Here is a 19,379-nt window from a genome sequence, read left to right on the forward strand (position 1 = left end):
ATTGGTTCTCTAACAGAATAGCTAATGCATGGAACAGACTACCAGATTGCAATAATGCAAGTACTAGTTCAGATATTTTTAAGAACAGCCTGGACACTTATTATGGGAAAAAGTGTTTTGGTATCATGGTGAGCTAGAAGGGCATTAATGTCCGTGCTTGAAATACTTGTATGCATGTATGTATGTACGTACAAGTCTTGGAGATCCAAACTGCACAATCACCTCTTGACTACCAAGGAAAACTGACCATATTGTGTTCATCCAGAACTTCTATCCTGGTATATGGTGCTTAAACCACTTAAGCTTACAAGGAGTCTGAGGTCCTTGGTCTTTTCTGGCACTAGAAAGAACTTGGAGTGAAAAATGGACCTCTAGAGGAGGCTGAAGACCTTTTAGCAATGTAGTTGCAGCCTTCTCTTAGAACCCTGCAGTGACATCTTAGTCCACTACTGGGATCTAACAATTCTGTCCATGGCGAGTCAGAAAATTCCTATCTATTCCCATAGAAAAAAAAGCCACAATACTGGGTTCCTTCTTTCCTTCCATGTTTTCAAGGAGATGAACACCAACACTGTCTGCCACAGGTGATAATAGCTAAGAGCTGTTAATCAGCTGCTTTTTGAAATTCAAGTTTGTTTCCCTCTGCATCCATTTATGTACTGTGCGACTGTGACTTTAGACAAGTAAATTAACCAGAAATTACTCCCAGGTCACCTCTGAAAAGGTACACTTCCATGCAGTGGGCTTACACAGTAAAATACATAAATGAAATAAAAAGTGTTGCACTTTTCTGATGGTGTAGAACACTGGATAATGTGACAGGCAGCACATGGGCAGGAGAAATCCCATACTGGATACTATGTCCACTATTTACCAGTCACATGTGATGACCTCAAATGCTGGCAAGCAAAGGGATAAATGACCCCCGACTGCCTCTAGGTGGAGCAACTAAGTAGGTCCTCAGGATGACTGCTGCTTTGCTACTGCCCCCCTCCCAACCAAGAACTGTGAAAACCTTCATTAGGATAGGAATTTCTACTTTTTGATTGTTATCTGTCAGGAAAACTAACATAGTGAACATGCTGGTTTTTCCCTAACTGTGAGGTTTGTATCCATCTGCTGCACCAAAAACATTTCTGATGTAAGCTGTTCTGCATCCTATAGAAGGGGTGATGTGAAACTGCAAACATTATACCAGCAGCTCTGAGAGTTTCCACATGCAGCAATCACCAGCTCAAAGCACCATGCTCTCTTATACTGACTTCGACACCAATGCTTCCAGACCAAGGACTTGAAAGCTGATAACTTCAAGCTTGAGCCCAACACCAAGGAGGACATGCTGGCTCAGCACTTAATCCCAGCCCCCAGCCAAATGTCTATGGGGGATAGTCCAAAATCATCAGTACCAAATCCATCAACTCTGATGGCAGCAGTAACAAGGTACAGGCCTTGTCAGAGTCAGGGATTGCAATTAGCTAGTCAGCATAATAAGATGGCAGCCAGTTCTGGACTTAAGGAGGTTAACTGTGAGGAGAGGAGAGGAGGGTAAAGCTATCAGTACACTTCCAAGAAAAAGAGGGGGACAGGATTAGACCCAAATCCATCTGTGCCTGAGCAAACCACTGGAAAGCTTCATGTCATCAATATCTACGGAAACAGACATTACATGAAAAGTAATGCATGTATCTGACAGAAAATGGTCTGCAGAGTGAAGTCATATGAAGGTTAACCTTGGAAAGGTAAGAAACACTGCTCATTCAACCCAAAGTGATTCTGGGAGCTATACAAAGCCCAGCTGCCATTTCTTGCATAGAAAGTTTTGGGATCACTGTCTCAGAAGAAGGTTCTTGTTCTACCCTTCTATGCATCTTTGGGGATGGGAAAAGAAGACAAATCACTAGGAATAGGCAGTCCCTTCCTTTTGCCAGATTTTTCTTTACCTTTTAATTCTTCTGGACCTCCTAGAGAGGAAGGCTCCTGGTCATCCTCATTAGGCAGCAGACCTTTAAGAATTAACTTATTTCTCCTGTCTGTTAGAGTCTCTTAAAATAACTTGCACCCAAAGAAGCTATACATTTACTATTCATCAAACTTCCAATAAGGATCAAAGTAACATTTGCTATGAATTCAAACTGCTCTTTAACAAAGTATGCACTGAACTCAAAAATATTCAATAACTTTTGTTGTATGGTATACTTTCAGAGTCACAAATGTGTTTTTGCTTTAATTTTCAAGTGCCTCTCACATTTCTGGATGAGTAAGGATTTTTTTCTTTGGCTTTGGTTATTTTACTTGTTGTTTCTCTTCTACAGAACCTGAAGCCAAACCACCTTCTCCTGCTACCTTCTCAACTGTCAATTCATCCATGCCCTGATCTGTTCAGGAGTAAAATGAGGAATTTTATTTGTGCCACTGAACTGCTTAACACAGCTTGGGATTCAAATCAGAGAGTTGAAGTAACCTTAAAAGACTTGGTCAAGCCATTTCAAAGACCTATTAAACCATGTGAAGACTCTAATGGCAACAATTTCACAGCTGCACCACCTACTGACACATTATGGCTTAACTTAACATTAAATCATTTTCTATTTTAAAATATAAATGAAAACAAAGGAAATGGAGTAATCTCACCACCCAGTGTTTTTTAGCCATATCATGTGATGCCAAGATGGTTCAATAACACACACACACACACACACACACACACACACACACACACACACACACACACACACACATTTATGTGCCTCCTTAATTAGTCAGCTTTAGTCTCTTTTATTTAATTACTATCCTGTTTTATTTATTTAAACATTATTTACCCAAGCAGAACACTGATCAAACAATGACCAGATACAGGTCCAGCCCAGGTTGCATCATAATGTCACTAAACAACATGCAGTATATAAACAACAATGGTTTGCATTTATGAGTAAGCATAGACAATCTAACAAACAATACACACAGAGAAGATCTAACAAACCAAATATATTTATTATTTCATAACTGGAAATTCAAAAGGTAGACTACAGTTAAACTAAGAGATTACAAGAGGTGGAGATAGAAGTAGTAGATTGTAGGTTAGTAAAGCTAATAGAGACCACTAAGACGAAAGAGGTGATTAGATAATATGTGTAGTAGGTTTACAGCAGTAATAATGTGGTAAACTGAATCACAGTTTAGGATGAATAACTTAATCAGATGGATCAGATGTATGATGAATGACAATCAGGTGGATCAGATGTATGGTAAAGGTATTATTAGTTGGAGATATAGGTTTATATGATGCCCTTTATAAGGACGCTTGCATTCAAACTGTTTTATTAAGTATTATTTCATCTGTGGCTTGAACAGGGAGCACTTTGTGTGATCAGTTAAATCAGGGGGAAGTGACTGCTATAATTTTGGGGCCAGTATAGACAGACACAATGGCTAGTACAGTGCACTTTAAGGGTAAGAGATTGTAGGAAAGGGCTAGATCTTTCTTGGCTTCTTATGTGATATATTTGATTGGCAGTAAAAAGTTTGGAAGAGGGAGGGGAAGGGGTGTCTGGTTTGAGTACTTAGAAGAGTAAGAAACAAAGAAGATTTGATTTGAAAATGCACTACAAAACAAACCAAACAAATTATAAACCTTTTCCTCAGATTTCATCACACTGCTCCCATCCTTTTTAAATGCATTGTCAATTTCCTATTATTACAATATACATGGTAGCAGCATAACCCAAACATTTCTCTCAACCTCTTAGAGCAAGAAATCTGGACAAAGCTACACATAATAGGGGGACCAAAGGCCTAAAAATAAGGACAATTTTTAAATAGTGCTCTTGCAAACTTAGAAAGTTGATAGAATAACAGGTTTTCCATTGGCATGAATTTTCTGAAGGTTATAAAGTCTAAAACCCAAATGTCTGTCATTATTTTCTGACTCCAATTCTCAATGATTTGCTATTGATTTGCCAGAAAAACACAATTTTATGAGAAACAGACAAAAAATATGAGGCAAAAATCTGGACATTCTGCAAAAATATGTACAGTTGGGAGGTATGAACCCAGTTACCCTTCCTTCTAATGCACTGTCTTCTTTTACAGTAGAAAAGTATACATTTTAAGGTAATTTTCTCAGCTGTGCTTTTCACTGGTCTAACTAAATATTATATGCTAATGGAGAGTAAATGCTGATGATGCAACAAAGTGCAAACACTGTTCATGATCTTTCCAGAGTTAATAAAATATCAAGAGTCACAGGACTTATTTAAAGATATGTAGAATGAATGATAGATGAAAAAAAATAGTCCCTTCCTCTTATGCTTCCCTTTAATTGCACACATTTCTCACAGTATAAGTGATAAAGCAAACAAAAGGGGTCATGAAAAATGTACTGAAAACAAAAATATCAAAAATGAATACTAAACAAAAAGTGACAGCAAAGAATCCAAAGCAAACACCGTTTCCAACATCTTAAAATGCTTTACAGTAGTAACTTTAAATTATTCATGTAAAAGGACTGCAATATCCAAAGGCTGTGGGTTTTAACCCTCTACACTAGACACAGTTAACATCCAAAAGGCATGTAAAGCAACACTGGCCAGGTGGTATATTGTTTAGGAGCAAATCACAAGGAAAAAACATTTTTATAAAATCCCTTCTGCTCAAGTTATGTGCTAAATTAAACATATATTAAAGGTACTGTGACATTTCAATGAGAATTATATTTTATGTACACTAAAATGCTAAAATTTAGAACTGGTAGTACATTGACGTACCTCCAAGTGGTGAATTTTAATATGGCATCCTAAATATGTACAAAACCTTAGTTCTACCTGAGACGCATAAAATAAAGAGAATAGGTGCAACAATTAGAAATTACCTTCATATCAGCTATTGACTCTAGCTTCTGCTGCCCTTTAGGTTTTTTCTTCTGGAAATCTTCCATCAAGTTCTTAATGTTGGTGCCGATTTCTCCAAAATTCATATACATATTCTGCAAAATAAAGCACGTTATATTAGAAAATGATGTGTAAAGCAACAAACGTCATATCTAAAACTAATTTACCATGGAGTTGACGTACTGATCTATACAAAGGGCATCAAATATGAAAACAAAGGACAGCCATCCCATAAAGCAAGTGAGGTAGTGGGCAGGGTCAGAATCTAGATAATTAAGGAGTAAGCAAAGGTTGTACTAGAAAATCAACATTGTGACATCATCCTAGGATGTGTTAAGGGACGAAGATGACAGACTGGACAGAGAAAGAGAGAAAAAGACTGGACAAGAATGCTGGTTCTATGGCATAATGGGGATGAAGCCTCCAATGACCCTGCAATGACTGGTGACTCGTGTCTCAGTAATTTACTGGAGAGGAACAGAAGTAAGTGATTAATGCCATGGTCCTGCTACAAGACTGACACTTGTGGGTTAGAATGTAAATGTGTTCTCTGTGCACAGTAAGTGGAACAAATGGGCATACATGCAATGCACTTTAGTTAGGCACAGCAATCTGTAGATATTCGCATCCACACCTAGTTTAGTGCAGCAGGCAATGTACTGACTTTGGCAGCGAAAAAAGGGAGGGGGTTATCAAAAAACAAAAATCTCCTAACTCCCCCTGTATTATAGTAACAATGCGAGGTTATTACCTTCCTTGCCTAGTATGCTTGGATGCCAGAAACTGGAAGGAACAAAATAAGGGGGTGTTGTGTCAATGATTACAAGGAAGATGGGCACCCCCCAAAAAAAACGGAATGGGCAGGAGGAAAGTATAGTTGCGTACACTTACCATAAATGTAGATGTTCGAGTGAATTCACTGTTGCAGTCATCACCTGTGGGTTATCCCTGCTGTGGCAGCCTTCGGCCGGCCCGAACACCAGAGTCAATGTTTTTCTGCATCAGCTGCTGTCTCCTGGAGACTGATGTCAGGTCGTCAGTGCTATAAAGCAAGGCAGTTGACGTCATTATATCAATTTTTCTTGCCCTAACCAAACAGAAGCCCCAGGAGATAAGACACAGAAGACATGGTGGTGTACAACCACCCCAAGAAGCTTATGTCTCCTAAAAGAAGATGTAAGGGGGAAGGAGGGACGGAAACCAGGACTGCAACAGTGAATACACTCTAACATCTACATTTATGGTAAGTGTACAGAACTGTATTATGTTCTTCGTGTTTCACTGTTGCAGCCATCACCTGTGAGAAGATTCCCAAAGTTGAAGAGAGGAGTGACAGGACAGTGTAGAGACCTAGGCAGTGGTAAGGAGGGCCTGCAGAACTGCAGATGCAAATCCTGCCCTAGCCTTGGAGAAAATAGAAAGGTGATCATGCTTTATAAAGGTATGGACAGAGGTCCAGGTGGCAGCTTTCAAGATGTCCCTCATGGGTACTCCACTGAGGAATGCTGTGGAAGTGGAGTCTGCCCTAGTGGAATGAGTGTGAACAGTCTTAGAGGGAGGTTTCCCATGATGTCTGTAGCAGAAATGGATACGTGTGATATCCATTTAGAGATAGTCTGCTTGGAGATGGGCTTCCCCTCTGCCCCTAAGGCAAAACTGACAAGAAGTTAAGTCTGTTTTTCTGAAGGGTTTAGTACGGTCCAGGTAACATCTGAGTTGCCTGTGCACGTCCAGGGATGCAGACTTCTTTCCCCCTTGTTTTGAGGGTTGGGGGAAGAATAGCTTGGTTGATGGTCACATTAGATATCACCTTGGGCATAAAGGAGGGGTTAGTCCTAAGGGACACCTTGTCTGCATGGAAAATGATGAAGGGCTCAATGGCCATCAGTGCCTGCAGCTCAGAAACCCTTCTGGCTGAAGTGATGTCTTCCAAGAGAGGAATTTCAGTTCTGCTGAGGGAGCAGGTTCAAAGGGGGGGAAGGGTCAGTTTTTCCAGAACACAGTTAAGATCCCAGGCTGACGTGAGAGGCCTTCTAGGAGGCCTAATGTTACAAGACCCTCTTAGGGATTGCTTAGTCAAAGGGAGAGAGGACAAGGGCTGGTCTGTGTTAAACTGAACAGAAATGGCTGAAGCGTGAATCTTAACCGAAGAGGAGAGGCCACTATTTAGTGATTCCGCCAGATATTCCAGGATGGGAGGGACAGCAGAGGTAGGGAGGAACTGGCCCCTCTGGCCTGGCACCAGGAGCAGAATATTTTCCATTTTCCTGCGCAAGATCTTCTGGTGCTTGGTCTTCTGGCCTATGTGAGAATGTTCAGCACCTGCTTGCTTAGTAGGGGCCCTTCCCTTACACCTTGGGAGTATCAGCCATGCTGACAGCCTGAGAGTCTGCAAGTCTGGGTGCAGCTGCCAGGGAGGATGAGATGTGAGGCTGCACAGCAGGGGGTACCAATGTTGTCTGGGCCAATCTGAAGCAATGAGGATGGCCTTGGGCCCCTCCTCCCTGATCTTGATGAGTACCTTGGGAACAAGAGGAAGAGGGGGGAGGCGTACACAAAGAGGGAGTTCCAAGGGAAGGTTAAGGCATCCACCTTCCATGCTAGGTGGTGATATTCTCTGGTGTAAAATTTATTTAGCTGATGGTTGAGGTGCGAAGCAAAGAGATCCATCTCTGAGTTTCCCCACACTTGAGTGACTTTGTGAAAGATTTTTCTGTGGAGCTGCCACCCATGGGGGATCCACAATGTGTCTGCTTAAGTAGTCTGCCAGGGTGTTGTTGATTCCTGGGAGGTATTGGGCTATAAGGTGTAAACCCATGGATGAGGCAGTCAGACAGAGGTTCATGGCTAGCCTGCACAGGGGGTAAGTTTGTGTCCCTCCCTGTTTGTTGATGTACCACATTACTGTGGTGTTATCTGTTTTGACAAGGAGAATCCCTGGCCTGAGATGAGGCTAGAAGGATGTCAGAGCCTTCTGTACTGCAATCATTTCCTTCTGGTTGATGTGCAAGGGAAGGTGTTGGGCATCCCAAAGACCCTATGTGCACTTGCCCCCTAGGTGGGCTCCACAAGTGACATCTGAAGCATTGGTGTTGAGGGCCTGGCCTGTGAGGCAGTGGGTGAAGGGGAGACCCTGGTTCATGGCACATGCCTCTGCCCACCAGAGCAACTCTGCCCTTATACAGGGATCAGAGGGAGAGAGGTCACCAGAGGTTGAGAATGTTGGCACCAAAGGTTCCTTCAGTACCACTGAAGTTTCCTCATGTGCAGTCTGGCCAGAGGAGTCAGAAGGATGCAAGAAGCCATGTATCCCAAGGTTTGCAAGAACATCCTTGCTGTGAGGTGACTTTGGGACGCCAGCTGAATAGAGTAGACAGGCAGGAAGCTCAGCTTCTCTGGGGGTAGGAAGGCCATTTGGGATGCTGTGTCCAGCAGAGCTCCCAGGAAGATGATACTCCTGGAGGGAGTCTGCTTTGATTTCCTCTCACTGATGGCGAATCCCAAGGAAGTGAGAAGAGTTTTAATGAAGAGTAAGTCCTGCAGGAGCTTTTCTTTACTCTCTGCCTGAATGAGGCAGTCATTCAGATAGGGATAAATTTTAATGTTTTTCTGTCTGCAGAGTGCCATGGCTGGGGCCAGACATTTGGTGAAAACCCTGGGAGCAGTAGATAAGCCAAAGGGAAAAGCAGAGAACTGGATGTGCTGTGAGCCTGCTTTGAAATGCAGGAATTTTCTGCAGGACTCCCTTATGGGGATATGGAGGTATGCATCTTTTAGGTCCAGGGTCACTAACCAGGCGTTTTTGTCAGCATAGGCAGCAGTTGCTGCAAAGTTAGCATTTTGAATTTGGGGACCACCAGGGAGGTGTTCAGAATGGATAGATCCAGGATGGGGCACCAAATGCCCTCCTTTCTGGGAACATGGAATAGCCTGGAATAAAAGCCTTTGCCTGCTTGATCTGCAGGAACAGGTTCTACTGCCTCCAGGGATATGAGAGTTTGGACTTGTTTTAATGCCTCTGCCCACTGATTTGGAGGTAAGTCTGGGTACCCTCTGAGAATTGGGAGCTTGTTGAAAGTGAATCTGTATCCCTGAAAACTGATCTTTAAGACAAATTGGTCCTTGGTTACAGACAGCTAATTTTCTTTGTAGAGGGACAGCCTTCCTCCGAGCTTTTTGGTGAAGGGATGGTGGTGGGGGGGAGTCATTGAGAGGTTTTGCTACAGAGGGATGGCTTAGAACTCCCTGCCTTAGAGGCGGATGTGGTCCACTGCTTGGTTCTCTGTGGTCCCTGATGTAGAGACCTGGGTGTCCGTCCCTGCGGGGCTTGGCTTGCCCCTGTCTGCTAGGGGCAGGAAAGGAACAGTGCTTAGAGGGAAAGTTCCTGTTGAATCTAGAAGGTTGAACTTGAAAGAAACCTTTTACTGTTTGCAAAGATTTTGCTTTGTCTTCCATTTTTTTAAGCACCTCTTCTGCATTTTCCCCAAACAAGCAGTCTGTCTGAAGGTGCAGCAATTAACTTAGACTTGACATAATCAGGTAGAGGATGTTCCTTTAACCATGCATGTCCCTGAATGACAATTCCAGACACTGCTGCCCTGCTAGAGGCTTCTAGTGCATCATATATGCAGTGTAAATAATGCCTAGCCACATGACAAGTGGAGTGCAATAAATTTGCCAACTCCTTAGCACTGGCACAATCAGAAAAAGTAGAAATCTTTTGCTTTAATAGTTCCAAAGTGTGCTGCTGATATTTTAACATATGGAACTGACAGCTGAGAGCTCTGATGGCTAAGGTTGCAGAGGTGTATACTTTTTTTACCCTATGTGTCCAGACCTCTGGCCTCTTTATCAGAAGGAGTAGGGTTCTTTGCAGAACTAGCCCTGGCTCCTTTGGGGCCCTGTGTAATGCCCTCCGGATCTGCAGCAGGATTTCTGTACAGGTATCTGTGAGTGTCTGGTACTCTGTAATACCTGTCAGACTTACTGGGAGTAAGAGGAAGGGCATCCGGGGCTAAACTGGATTCAAGGAAAATCATCTACCACATCCAAAACAGGGGGGGGGGTGGCAAGGGGTCTGTGCTGAGGAAGGTCAAGAAATTCTCTTAGCCTTTTCTTGGACTGAGGGAAGTCCTGAGACTCCCATTGGAAATGCTCCCCGAGGATATGGAGGGTTCCCCAAAGGAAAAGTCTTCTGGTGGTGAGGCAGAAGGGATGGATTCTTCTGCATCTGAATCCTCATAAGCAGTAAGAGGTTGTTGATCCTTTTCCAAGTCTGAATAATCTGATTCCTCAGAATCTTGCTCTGTCAATAATTCTGGAGAAGGGAGTCTTTTTCTTTTAGAAGATGAGGCCCGACTGCCCCTGATGAGGGAAATAAGATCTTCCACCATCTTAAGCATCTGGGCCTTGGGTGGAGGGGCAGGAGGAAGATGGTGGCTAGAAGAAGATTTCTTCTAGGCCTAAGAGACATCATCAGTCTGAGATTAGTGGCAGTCGGGTGAGAAGATGTCTGTTTCTGACTGGAATTGGTAATGCTAAAGACATCCTCGGAAGCCAGTATCCACTTAGCGGCTCCAGACCTAACTGAGGCAGAGACAGCCAAAGGCTCTGAAGACTAAGAAGATTTCTGCAGCATACCAGACTCTGAAAGGGTCTCGGTAGAGGCTTGCATGGCAATCGCATTGGGCATCAGGGGCTGCAAAAGCACCTCACTGAATTCCAGAGTACTGACTACCTGTTTAGCGGAGGAGTCATTGGAAGGCTTGGCCTTGTGAGGTCTGTCTCTATCCTTATCCTTACATTTTTTCAGAGGTTCTGCTGAAGGTTGGCTAACTGACGCCATATGAGAAGGCAGAGGATGAAAATAGATATCTTCCAAAAGAGCTCTCCGACAAATAGCTCTCGCATTAAAGAGGGCAAAGAACCGACAGCGAGCTACATCGTGGTCTGGGCCTAAACAAGTGACACAGTAAGAATGGAAGTCTCTGTGATGGATTTGCTTTCCACAGGCGAGACAGTTAACTTTTTCAGACATCGGTTAGTGCAAGAAAGAGAGCTCTCCAATGGGGTACTTAGCTTTAGATGTTTTCAGCTGTGATCCAAACTCTGGTAGCGACCGACCAGCACACTTACAAACTGCTTCTGCTATGGGCTCCACGGCAAGAAAGACTGATGTAATGGCGTCAGCTGCCTTGCTTTATAGCACTGACGACTTGACATCAGTCAACAAGCGACAGCAGCTGATGCAAAAAAACTGACTCTGGTATTCGGGCCGGCCGAGGGCTACCACAGCAGGGATAACCCACACATGATGACTGCAACAGTGAAACATGAAGAACATCGGTGTCATACTCATGTGGAATCTGGAACAGTATGGAGTAGACTGGAAGATTCTGACTTCCTGGGCAAATAGGGGACATATGAAGAATGATGTCTTGGCCCATGACTTATTCAGTCGACTGCTGCAGGAATGTACCAGAAAAGAAAGAATTCTGGGTGTAGTCCTAAACAAAATGAAAAAAGTCAGGGATATCAAAACTGAGAGTACTTTCAGCCAACAGCAAATATGCCATTACATGACTTGGAGTTGGGAGAATAGTAAGAAACAAATATGCCAAATCAAGCTTTTAGGAGAGTACATTATGCCGAGTTGAAACGATGGTCAAAGGACATATTGGTCCAAGGAAAACTGAGTCAGTAAGCACAGTCAAATCAAACCATTAAAACCCTTCATGGCGGGTCCCAAAGTTAGATGTTGGAGATTTAAAGACTAAGGCAAAAGAGGATGTCTCTTGGCCTACATAGACAGATTTCTCTTCTTGGTTTTGAAGGGACTCCAACTGAAGAAAGTACAGTTGTGTACACTTACCATAAATGTAGATGTTCAAGTGTATTCACTGTTGCAGTCATTACAATTGGGTTATCCTGCTGGCAGGCTACCCTCAGTCGGCCTGAATTCCAAAGTCTAGGTCTGGCGTCGGTTGCTTTTGCCCCTTCCCTGACGTCAGTATAAAAGATACAGCTGACGCCATTTTCTTCAGTTTTTCTTGCCCCAGATGTCAGGTGCCCCCAAAAGGGTAGGCTAAAAATATGTCAATAAAACATGCATGCACCAAAGTATATATTTTGCCTTCATCTACAAGAAAATACACCACATAGGTTGTATAGAATAGAGAAGTACAGATAAGTTCCAGCAAAGAAATGGGGGTTGTCGGGTGGGTAACCAGGACTGCAACAGTGAATACACTCGAACATCTACATTTATGGTAAGTGTACACAACTGTACTATGTTCTTCGTGTTTCACTGTTGCAGTCATTACAATTAGGTTGAATCCCAAAGCTAAGGTTGGGAGGCTGGAGCTAAATAGCATTAGGGGTGGCTATTAGGCCCTGCAGAACTGCAGTGGCAAAGCCTGCCCTGGATTTAGAGTAGAGTGATAAGTGATGGTGCTTTGTGAAGGTGTGCACTGAACTCCGGTAGCAGCCTCTAAAATGTCCTTGGTTGGTACTCCCCTGAGGAAGGCTGCTGAAATGGCTGCAGCTCTGGTTGAATGTGGCCTAATGCCCTTAGGAACTGGCTTGCCATGTTGTGAATAGCAGAAATGAATGCAGTGGCCTATCCACTTTGAAATAGTCTGCTTTGAGATAGCCTTTCCTTGTGATCCTGCAGCATATGCCACTAGTAATTGCTCTGTCTTTCTGAAAGCTTTGGTTCTGTTCAAATAGAAGTGTAGCTGTCTGTGTATGCCCAAAGAATGCAGAATTCTCTCCCCCTTATTCTGTGGGTTTGGATAAAAGGTAGGCAGATGAATAGTTTGGTTAAGGGCCACACTGGACACTACCTTTGGCATAAATGTCGGGTTTGTCCTCAGAGAAACCCTGTCTAGATAAAAAAATGATAAAAGGTTCCACAGCCATGAGTGCCTGTAGCTCTGAGACTCATCTTGCAGAAGTTATTGCTAGGAGCAGAGCTGTTTTCCAAGATAAAAACTTTATATCAGCTGCAGCGGCTGGCACAAAAGGAGGCAGGTGAGTTTTTCCAAGACATAATTGAGGTCCCATGCAGGTACTGGTGATCTCCTTGGAGGCCTTACATTTTTGGCCCCTCTGAGGTACTGCCTTAATAAAGGATGAGAAAAGATTGGTGGCTCTGTATAGTAATAAGCCAAAATTGCAGAGGCATGAATTTTTATAGATGAAAAAGATAGGCCTTTGTCCAGCATCTCAGTCAAGTATTGCAAAATCTGAGAAATGTTTGGTACAGCTGTGTCAATTCCTTGTGCCTGGTTCCAAGCACAGAATCTCTTCTATTTTCCAGCATACGATTTTCTAGTACTAGGCCTCCTGGCCTCCAAAATGACATCCATCACCGCTTTAGTGAGAGGTGTGTTTTGTATGACTACATTATCTGCCATGCTGCCAGATTTAAGGTCTTGAGTTGGCTGTGCAGGATCTGATTGTTCTGCTGGGACAGAGGTAAGGTCCAGGCTGGTCATTGAGACAAGTTCCTTAGGATTGAATACCAGTACTGGCGTGACCAGTCTGGGGCAATCAGTATCATTTTTGGCTTCTCCTGTCTGACCTTTAGGAGTACCTTGGGGAGGAGAGGCAGAGGAGGAAAGGCATACACTGTTAAGTTTTTCCAGCTGAAAGACAGGATATCCACTTTCCATGCTTGTCTGTGATAAGTCTTTGTGCAGAATCTCTTTAGTTGGCAGTTGTGAGGGGAAGCAAATAGATCTATGTCCGGGCATCCCCATTTCCTTGTTACCATGCTGAAGACTTGTTGATTCAATTTCCACTCGTGGGGATCCATGAGGTTTCTGCTTAGTTTGTCTGCCAGAGTATTTATCTTTCCTGGCAGGAATTGTCCCTGCAGATGTAGTTGGTAAGTCAATGCTGTGTCCCACAAAGTCATGGCTAGTCTGCAAAGGGGGTAGGAATGAGTGCCTCCCTGCCTGTTTATGTACCACATGACCATGGTATTGTCTGTCTTTATCAGTAGCTGTCCCAGATGAGGTAGGTCTTTGAAGGCTGTCAGGGCATTTTGAACAGCTAGCATCTCTTTTTGATTTATATGTAGATGCATTTGGTTTGTGGACCATGTGCCTTGAATACATCTTCCTGCCATGTGGGCTCCCCAGGCATAATTCGATGCATCCATTGTTAATGTCTGTGTGGCTGGGGGTAGAGTGAATGGCTGTCCCTTGTTCTGGTGACAGGCCTTCGCCCATCAAAACTCCTGTTGCAGGCAGGGAATGAGAGTAACTATTGTTTCCAGGCTGTGGCAATGTTGAGTCCAAACACTTTTTAGGTACCACTGAAGTTTCCTCATATGCAGTCTTGCATATGGAATTAGTAGAATGCAGGATGCCATGAAGCCCAAAGCCTGCAGAATTTTTCTTGCAGATACTGGGCCTTTGTTGCCAACAGTTTGAAATAGGTATTCAGTTGTCTTTGCTTGTCTGGCGTGAGATAAGCCATCTGGGCAGTTGTATTTAAGCTTGCACCCAGGAATATTATCTCTTGAGAGGGTACTAGTTTTGATTTTTGTTCGTTGACTGTGTACCCTAGGCATTGTAGTAATCTCTTTACAAACGCCAGATGCTGTAGTAGAATGTCCTTGTTCGCCGCTTGAATGAGGCAGTCGTCCAAGTAAGGATATATTTGTATTTCTCTTTGTCTGCAGTATGCAATTACTGGTGCCAGGCACTTTGTGAAGACCCTGGGCGCAGTAGATAAGCCAAAGGGCAGTACAGAGAATTGGTAGTGCATTGAGCCAACTTTGAATCTGAGGTACCTTCTGCATGTTTGATTGGGACATGCAGGTATGCCTCTTTTAGATCTAAAGTCACAAGTCAAGCCTTCTTGCCCAACATGGGCAGAAGCTGCTGTAGAGTCAACATTTTGAATTTTGGAATATCCAGGTATGTGTTTAGAATAGATAGGTCCAGTATTGGTCTCCAGGCTTTGTCCTTTCTGGGTACCAAGAACAGTCTTGAATAGAATCCCCTTGTCCCTGCTCTTGCTCTGGTACTTGTTGAATGGCCCTCATGTCCATGAGGAATGAAACTTGTTTTTGTGCCTCTGCCCATTGATTGCGTGGCAGATCTGGCATACCGTTTGGCCTTGGCAGGGTGTGAAAATGGAACCTGTAGCCTTGTGATACTATATTTAGAACCCATTTGTCCTGGGTGATCATGTGCCAGCTTTGTGAAAAAGTGCTAGTTTTCCCCCCAAAGGGGCTGCCAAAAGATAAGTGCTTAATGCTGGAAGGGGGAAGTCATTGAGACAGTTTCCTGTATGGCTGTGATTTTTCCTCTCCGCTCTTGGAGGTAGAAGGACCGCATTGTTTAGGACTGTATGAGCCTTGGGGCTGTGATCCGACTCTGGGGAGTCTGTATCTGCCTCTTTGTGGCCTATCTGACACTGGAAAGGACCAATTCTTTGTAGGCCAGTTCCTGCTAAATCTGGGAGGCTGTACCTGCAAGAAATCCTTGACCATTTGCATAAATTTAGATTTATCCTCCATTTTCTTCAACACCTCTTCTGCTTTAACACTAAACAAAGTATCATGCTGTAATGGAGCATCTAATAGTTTTGCTTTAACATGATCAGGCAGATTCTGTTCTTTTAACCAAGCATGCCTCCTACTGACAGAACCTGTAACAGCGGCCCTGCAGGAGGCCTCTAAAGAATCAAAACCAAAGTATGTTTTTCAACTTTTTCAGCTGCATGTAATAAATCCTGCAGTTCTTTGTTGTCTGCACATTCTGAATTTGTTGACATTTTCTGTTTAAGCAATGACATAAGGTATTGCTGATATTTAAGCATATGAAATTGGCAATTTAAGGCTCTTACAGCCAAAGTAGCAGAAGTATAAATCTTTTTACCCCATCTGTCTAGGGCCCTAGAATCCCTATCAGAGGGGATAGGGTTTTTTGCAGTAGAAGCCTTGACCCCTTTGGGACCCTGAGAGCAAGGGAGACCGCAGGATTTTTTGCAGGGGGGTGCAAACCCAGAGCCCCACCCACAAAGCCCCACCCCCTCCACCCACATAGCACCACCCCCTCCACTCATGCAGCCCCCTCCCCCACGCAGCCATTACAGGGTCCCATTACTTGGCTATTTCTCCCCAGTTGCCATAAACACTGTCAAAATTCTTAGTGTGCATACTGTTTTATGCTTTACTTCTACAATGATTACAGATATCTGGATTTAATTAGGAATCCGTGATGAGTTGTTTTACATACCCCATGTACATTGCAACTAACTCAAGGGAACTTTCAGCTGGCAGCCCTTTTGAATTCTGATCAAGAAGGCTTGGCTGTTCAATTCTCTATACTGGAATAATTTCTCATTCATTGCTAATAATCATTTTATTTATGTGGGTACTAACAGAGTTTTACCTACCATAAAGACAAGATATTTGTTTTACCTCAAAATACTTCCCCTTGTTTTATTTATTTATTTGTAAGTGACTTAGAAACAACTACTGGGGAATAGTGTTCATTAGCTCAGTATTTTTCATGTAGGAGACTAAACTGAGTCCCATGAGCCTGTTCAGATTATACAGATTTAAACAGATTAGTTTATAACACTAGTGTTCTTTGGCTTCCAAGATTAGCTCTCAGTAACACAAGTTGCTGTTTAAATAGAAGTTGGCATTCTGTGCTCTGAATGCACGACACGTTATAGCTATATTTAACTTAAACTGTGTGCATTCACTAAATTATATATATCTTTTAATTAATGCTTAATCAAGCATTTCTTCTTAATCCCAACATTGACATAGTTGCAAATCATCACTTCATCTTTTTATAGATAATTCCAATAGCCCTAATATATGCACATTATTAATTATTTTTTCAAGATTAGTTTTACTGAGTGGGCAAGGGAAATTCTGGGTGTTTTCTGATTTTGTGTGGTTGACCCTTAGTTATATGAAACTGGGTGTGCATTATCACTGATGTGAACAACTTCATTATATGATTAACTAAAAGCTTTAGACATTTTTTCTTGACACAGCCATTACAGTATCCTTCCTGTTACTGTGAGAAGCAAGAGTAGCCATGCATAAGAAGTGTACATATTTATACATATGATTATGCACGATTATTGTATACAGATTGCATTAATTATAATATAAAATAATTTAATTATATCCCTTCTATAATACAGCACCACTTGTTATTGTTTTAAATTTATAGTTCTGAATGTTTTTCCAGCAAGCAATGAAATAAAACATATTAACCAATAATGTCAAACTGCCCAATTCAAAACGTTTCAACCATAAAAGGCCACTTAAATTTTTGTCATTACAATCCATCAATGTCAGTCAGTATGCACAATCTCTGCAGAAGTAAAAGTCATCTGAATAATTCCGCATTATAGAGATCTGAAACTAATGAAGAGGTTGTTGCTAGAAAACAACTTTATACTTCAGCATTTCATCAACAAATTCAGTGCCTGCTGCCCTTGAAGAATACATTGCCTATGTTACATTAAAAATGGTAAGCTGGTATATTTGCAATACATAATGAGTGGTAAGCAGAAAAACAAGTTCATAGCTATTAGGCATCTCATCCAACGGAGGACATAGCCAGGACTGCAGCACTCCACCTCCTTAAAATACAAATCTACATGCTGTGGGAGTAGAACCTATAGCCCTCTGCATCAAGATACAAGTATGCTACCTGCTGTTCTACTAACACTGCTTTAAAATTCTATACCACAATAATGATACCATTCGCTAAACAAAACAGTTGCAGACTTAGCATGAGCAGCAGTAAACTTCTCTTCCCTTGAAGCTCACAATTCCTTGAAAATACACTTGAAAATAAATTCCACCTGCTAACTAAATAAGGCATTTCACTTTCTCTCACACACCTCAACCTCTGCAAGAAATCTGGACAAAGCCCAACATAAATAGGGACAGATTATAAATATTGCTCTCATGAACTTAGAACATTGCTAGAATAACAGTACTTATGTTAGTATGCATTTTATATGATGGACAGAAGGAAGGTTGGTATATTGTGTGTGCAAGAGACCAGATGGAAGGGGAGTAAGGCTAGGTGTATCGGAGGTGGGTTCAAATTGTTTTATCATGGTGTGGATGGGAGGTGAAATGGCGTAAGAGTTATCCTGAAGGAACAGTATGCTAAGAGTGTTTTGGAGTTGAAAAGAGTGTCGGATAGAGTGATGTTTATGAAGCTGGAAATTGATGGTGTAATGATGAATGTTGTTAGTGCATATGCTCCACAAGTTGGGTGTGCGATGGATAAGAAAGAAAAATTTTGGAGTGAGTTGGATGAAGTGGTGATGACTGTACCCAACGGTGAGAAAGTGGTGATTGGAGCAGATTTCAATGGGCATGTTGGTGAAGGGAACAGAGTGGATGACGAAGTGATGGGTAGGTATGGTGTTAAACAAAGGAATGCAGGAAAAATGTCTCTGGTTAAGGTCAATGTCAACACAGGAATAGGTGCCAAGGACAGCACATGCACTACTCTCTGCAATGTGGCTGAGAAAATCAACATCAAAGTAACAATCATGGCTAAAGGCACTGACCCCGACTATTTGTGACCAAAGCTCATGAAAGGCCAAAACTGACACCAAGCCAAAACCCCAACAGCAATACTTCAAACCCCAAGGATGATGGGCATGTCAAGCCCAAGCCTAAGGGTGAGGGTGTCTAAGCCAAGTATTGTTATGCTGACCCAGTCAAGAAATGGTAAAAAGATTCACCCCAAACGGTTGAGCCTAACTCATGGGGTCATAGATGGCATAGTTGATTTAGAAGGAATTGACCACAAAAGCTATAGCGCTGAGTCCAGAAGCAGAACCAGTGTCACCAAATCTGATGGTATCTACATTTAGGCCTGCAGAATCATAACAGTTTGAATTGCTGCAGTCACCCAAAACAGAGGCCTGCTAAGGAGAACTGAGAAGAAAATGCAGAAAAAATTAAAATAACAGCAGAAAATAAATGCCTTTGCCTTCACTGGTACCAGAGGTGGATGACATCAGTAAAATTTCCTGCAACAACTTCGGAAAAGCCCTCACAATCATCTTGTAGTCTACATCCAATGTAAAAGAGCAGCAATAGCAGAAATTTATGGGCCTGTCTGGAAATGGTCCAGATTACAGACTCTTACATACCTGTATAAAAGAATAGACAGAAAACACATGTCTGACCTGTCTAAATGGATATTCAATTAATATTACAGGCATCCTGGTAAATAATCCCCAAAAGGAGTGGACAGAAAATTTAGAAAATTCTGTAACCACTCCTTTTGGGGGATTATTTAGTACCTGATTGAAAAAAACTCCATTTAGAAGTATAGGTCAGACATGTGTTTTCTGTCTATTATTTATATCTTTGTTGTTAGAAAAATCCAAAAGTGTAGTCTGGACCTGTCCAGACAGGTCCATAAATTTCAACCCAAAGACTGTTCTTTTACAAGGTCAGGTCCCTTCAGGAGTGGA

The 19,379-nt window shown here is 42.4% G+C and overlaps 1 protein-coding gene across 1 annotated transcript in view; it reads right to left on the reverse strand.

The window, feature by feature from the left end:
- VPS45 (vacuolar protein sorting 45 homolog) overlaps window positions 1-19,379 on the reverse strand; it is a 1,242,679-nt gene that overhangs the window by 786,455 nt on the left and 436,845 nt on the right. Inside the window, exons 10-11 of the mRNA XM_044075179.1 lie at window positions 11,130-11,142; window positions 4,868-4,981 (exon numbers count right to left, since the gene is read on the reverse strand). Of these exons, the coding sequence (XP_043931114.1) occupies window positions 4,868-4,981; window positions 11,130-11,142 (127 nt within the window). The remainder of the gene's footprint in view (window positions 1-4,867; window positions 4,982-11,129; window positions 11,143-19,379) is intronic.

Source organism: Protopterus annectens, chromosome 6.part0, assembly GCF_019279795.1.
Source record: "Protopterus annectens isolate FY-2018-M chromosome 6.part0, PAN1.0, whole genome shotgun sequence".
Classification (NCBI taxonomy): Eukaryota; Metazoa; Chordata; order Ceratodontiformes; family Protopteridae; genus Protopterus; species Protopterus annectens.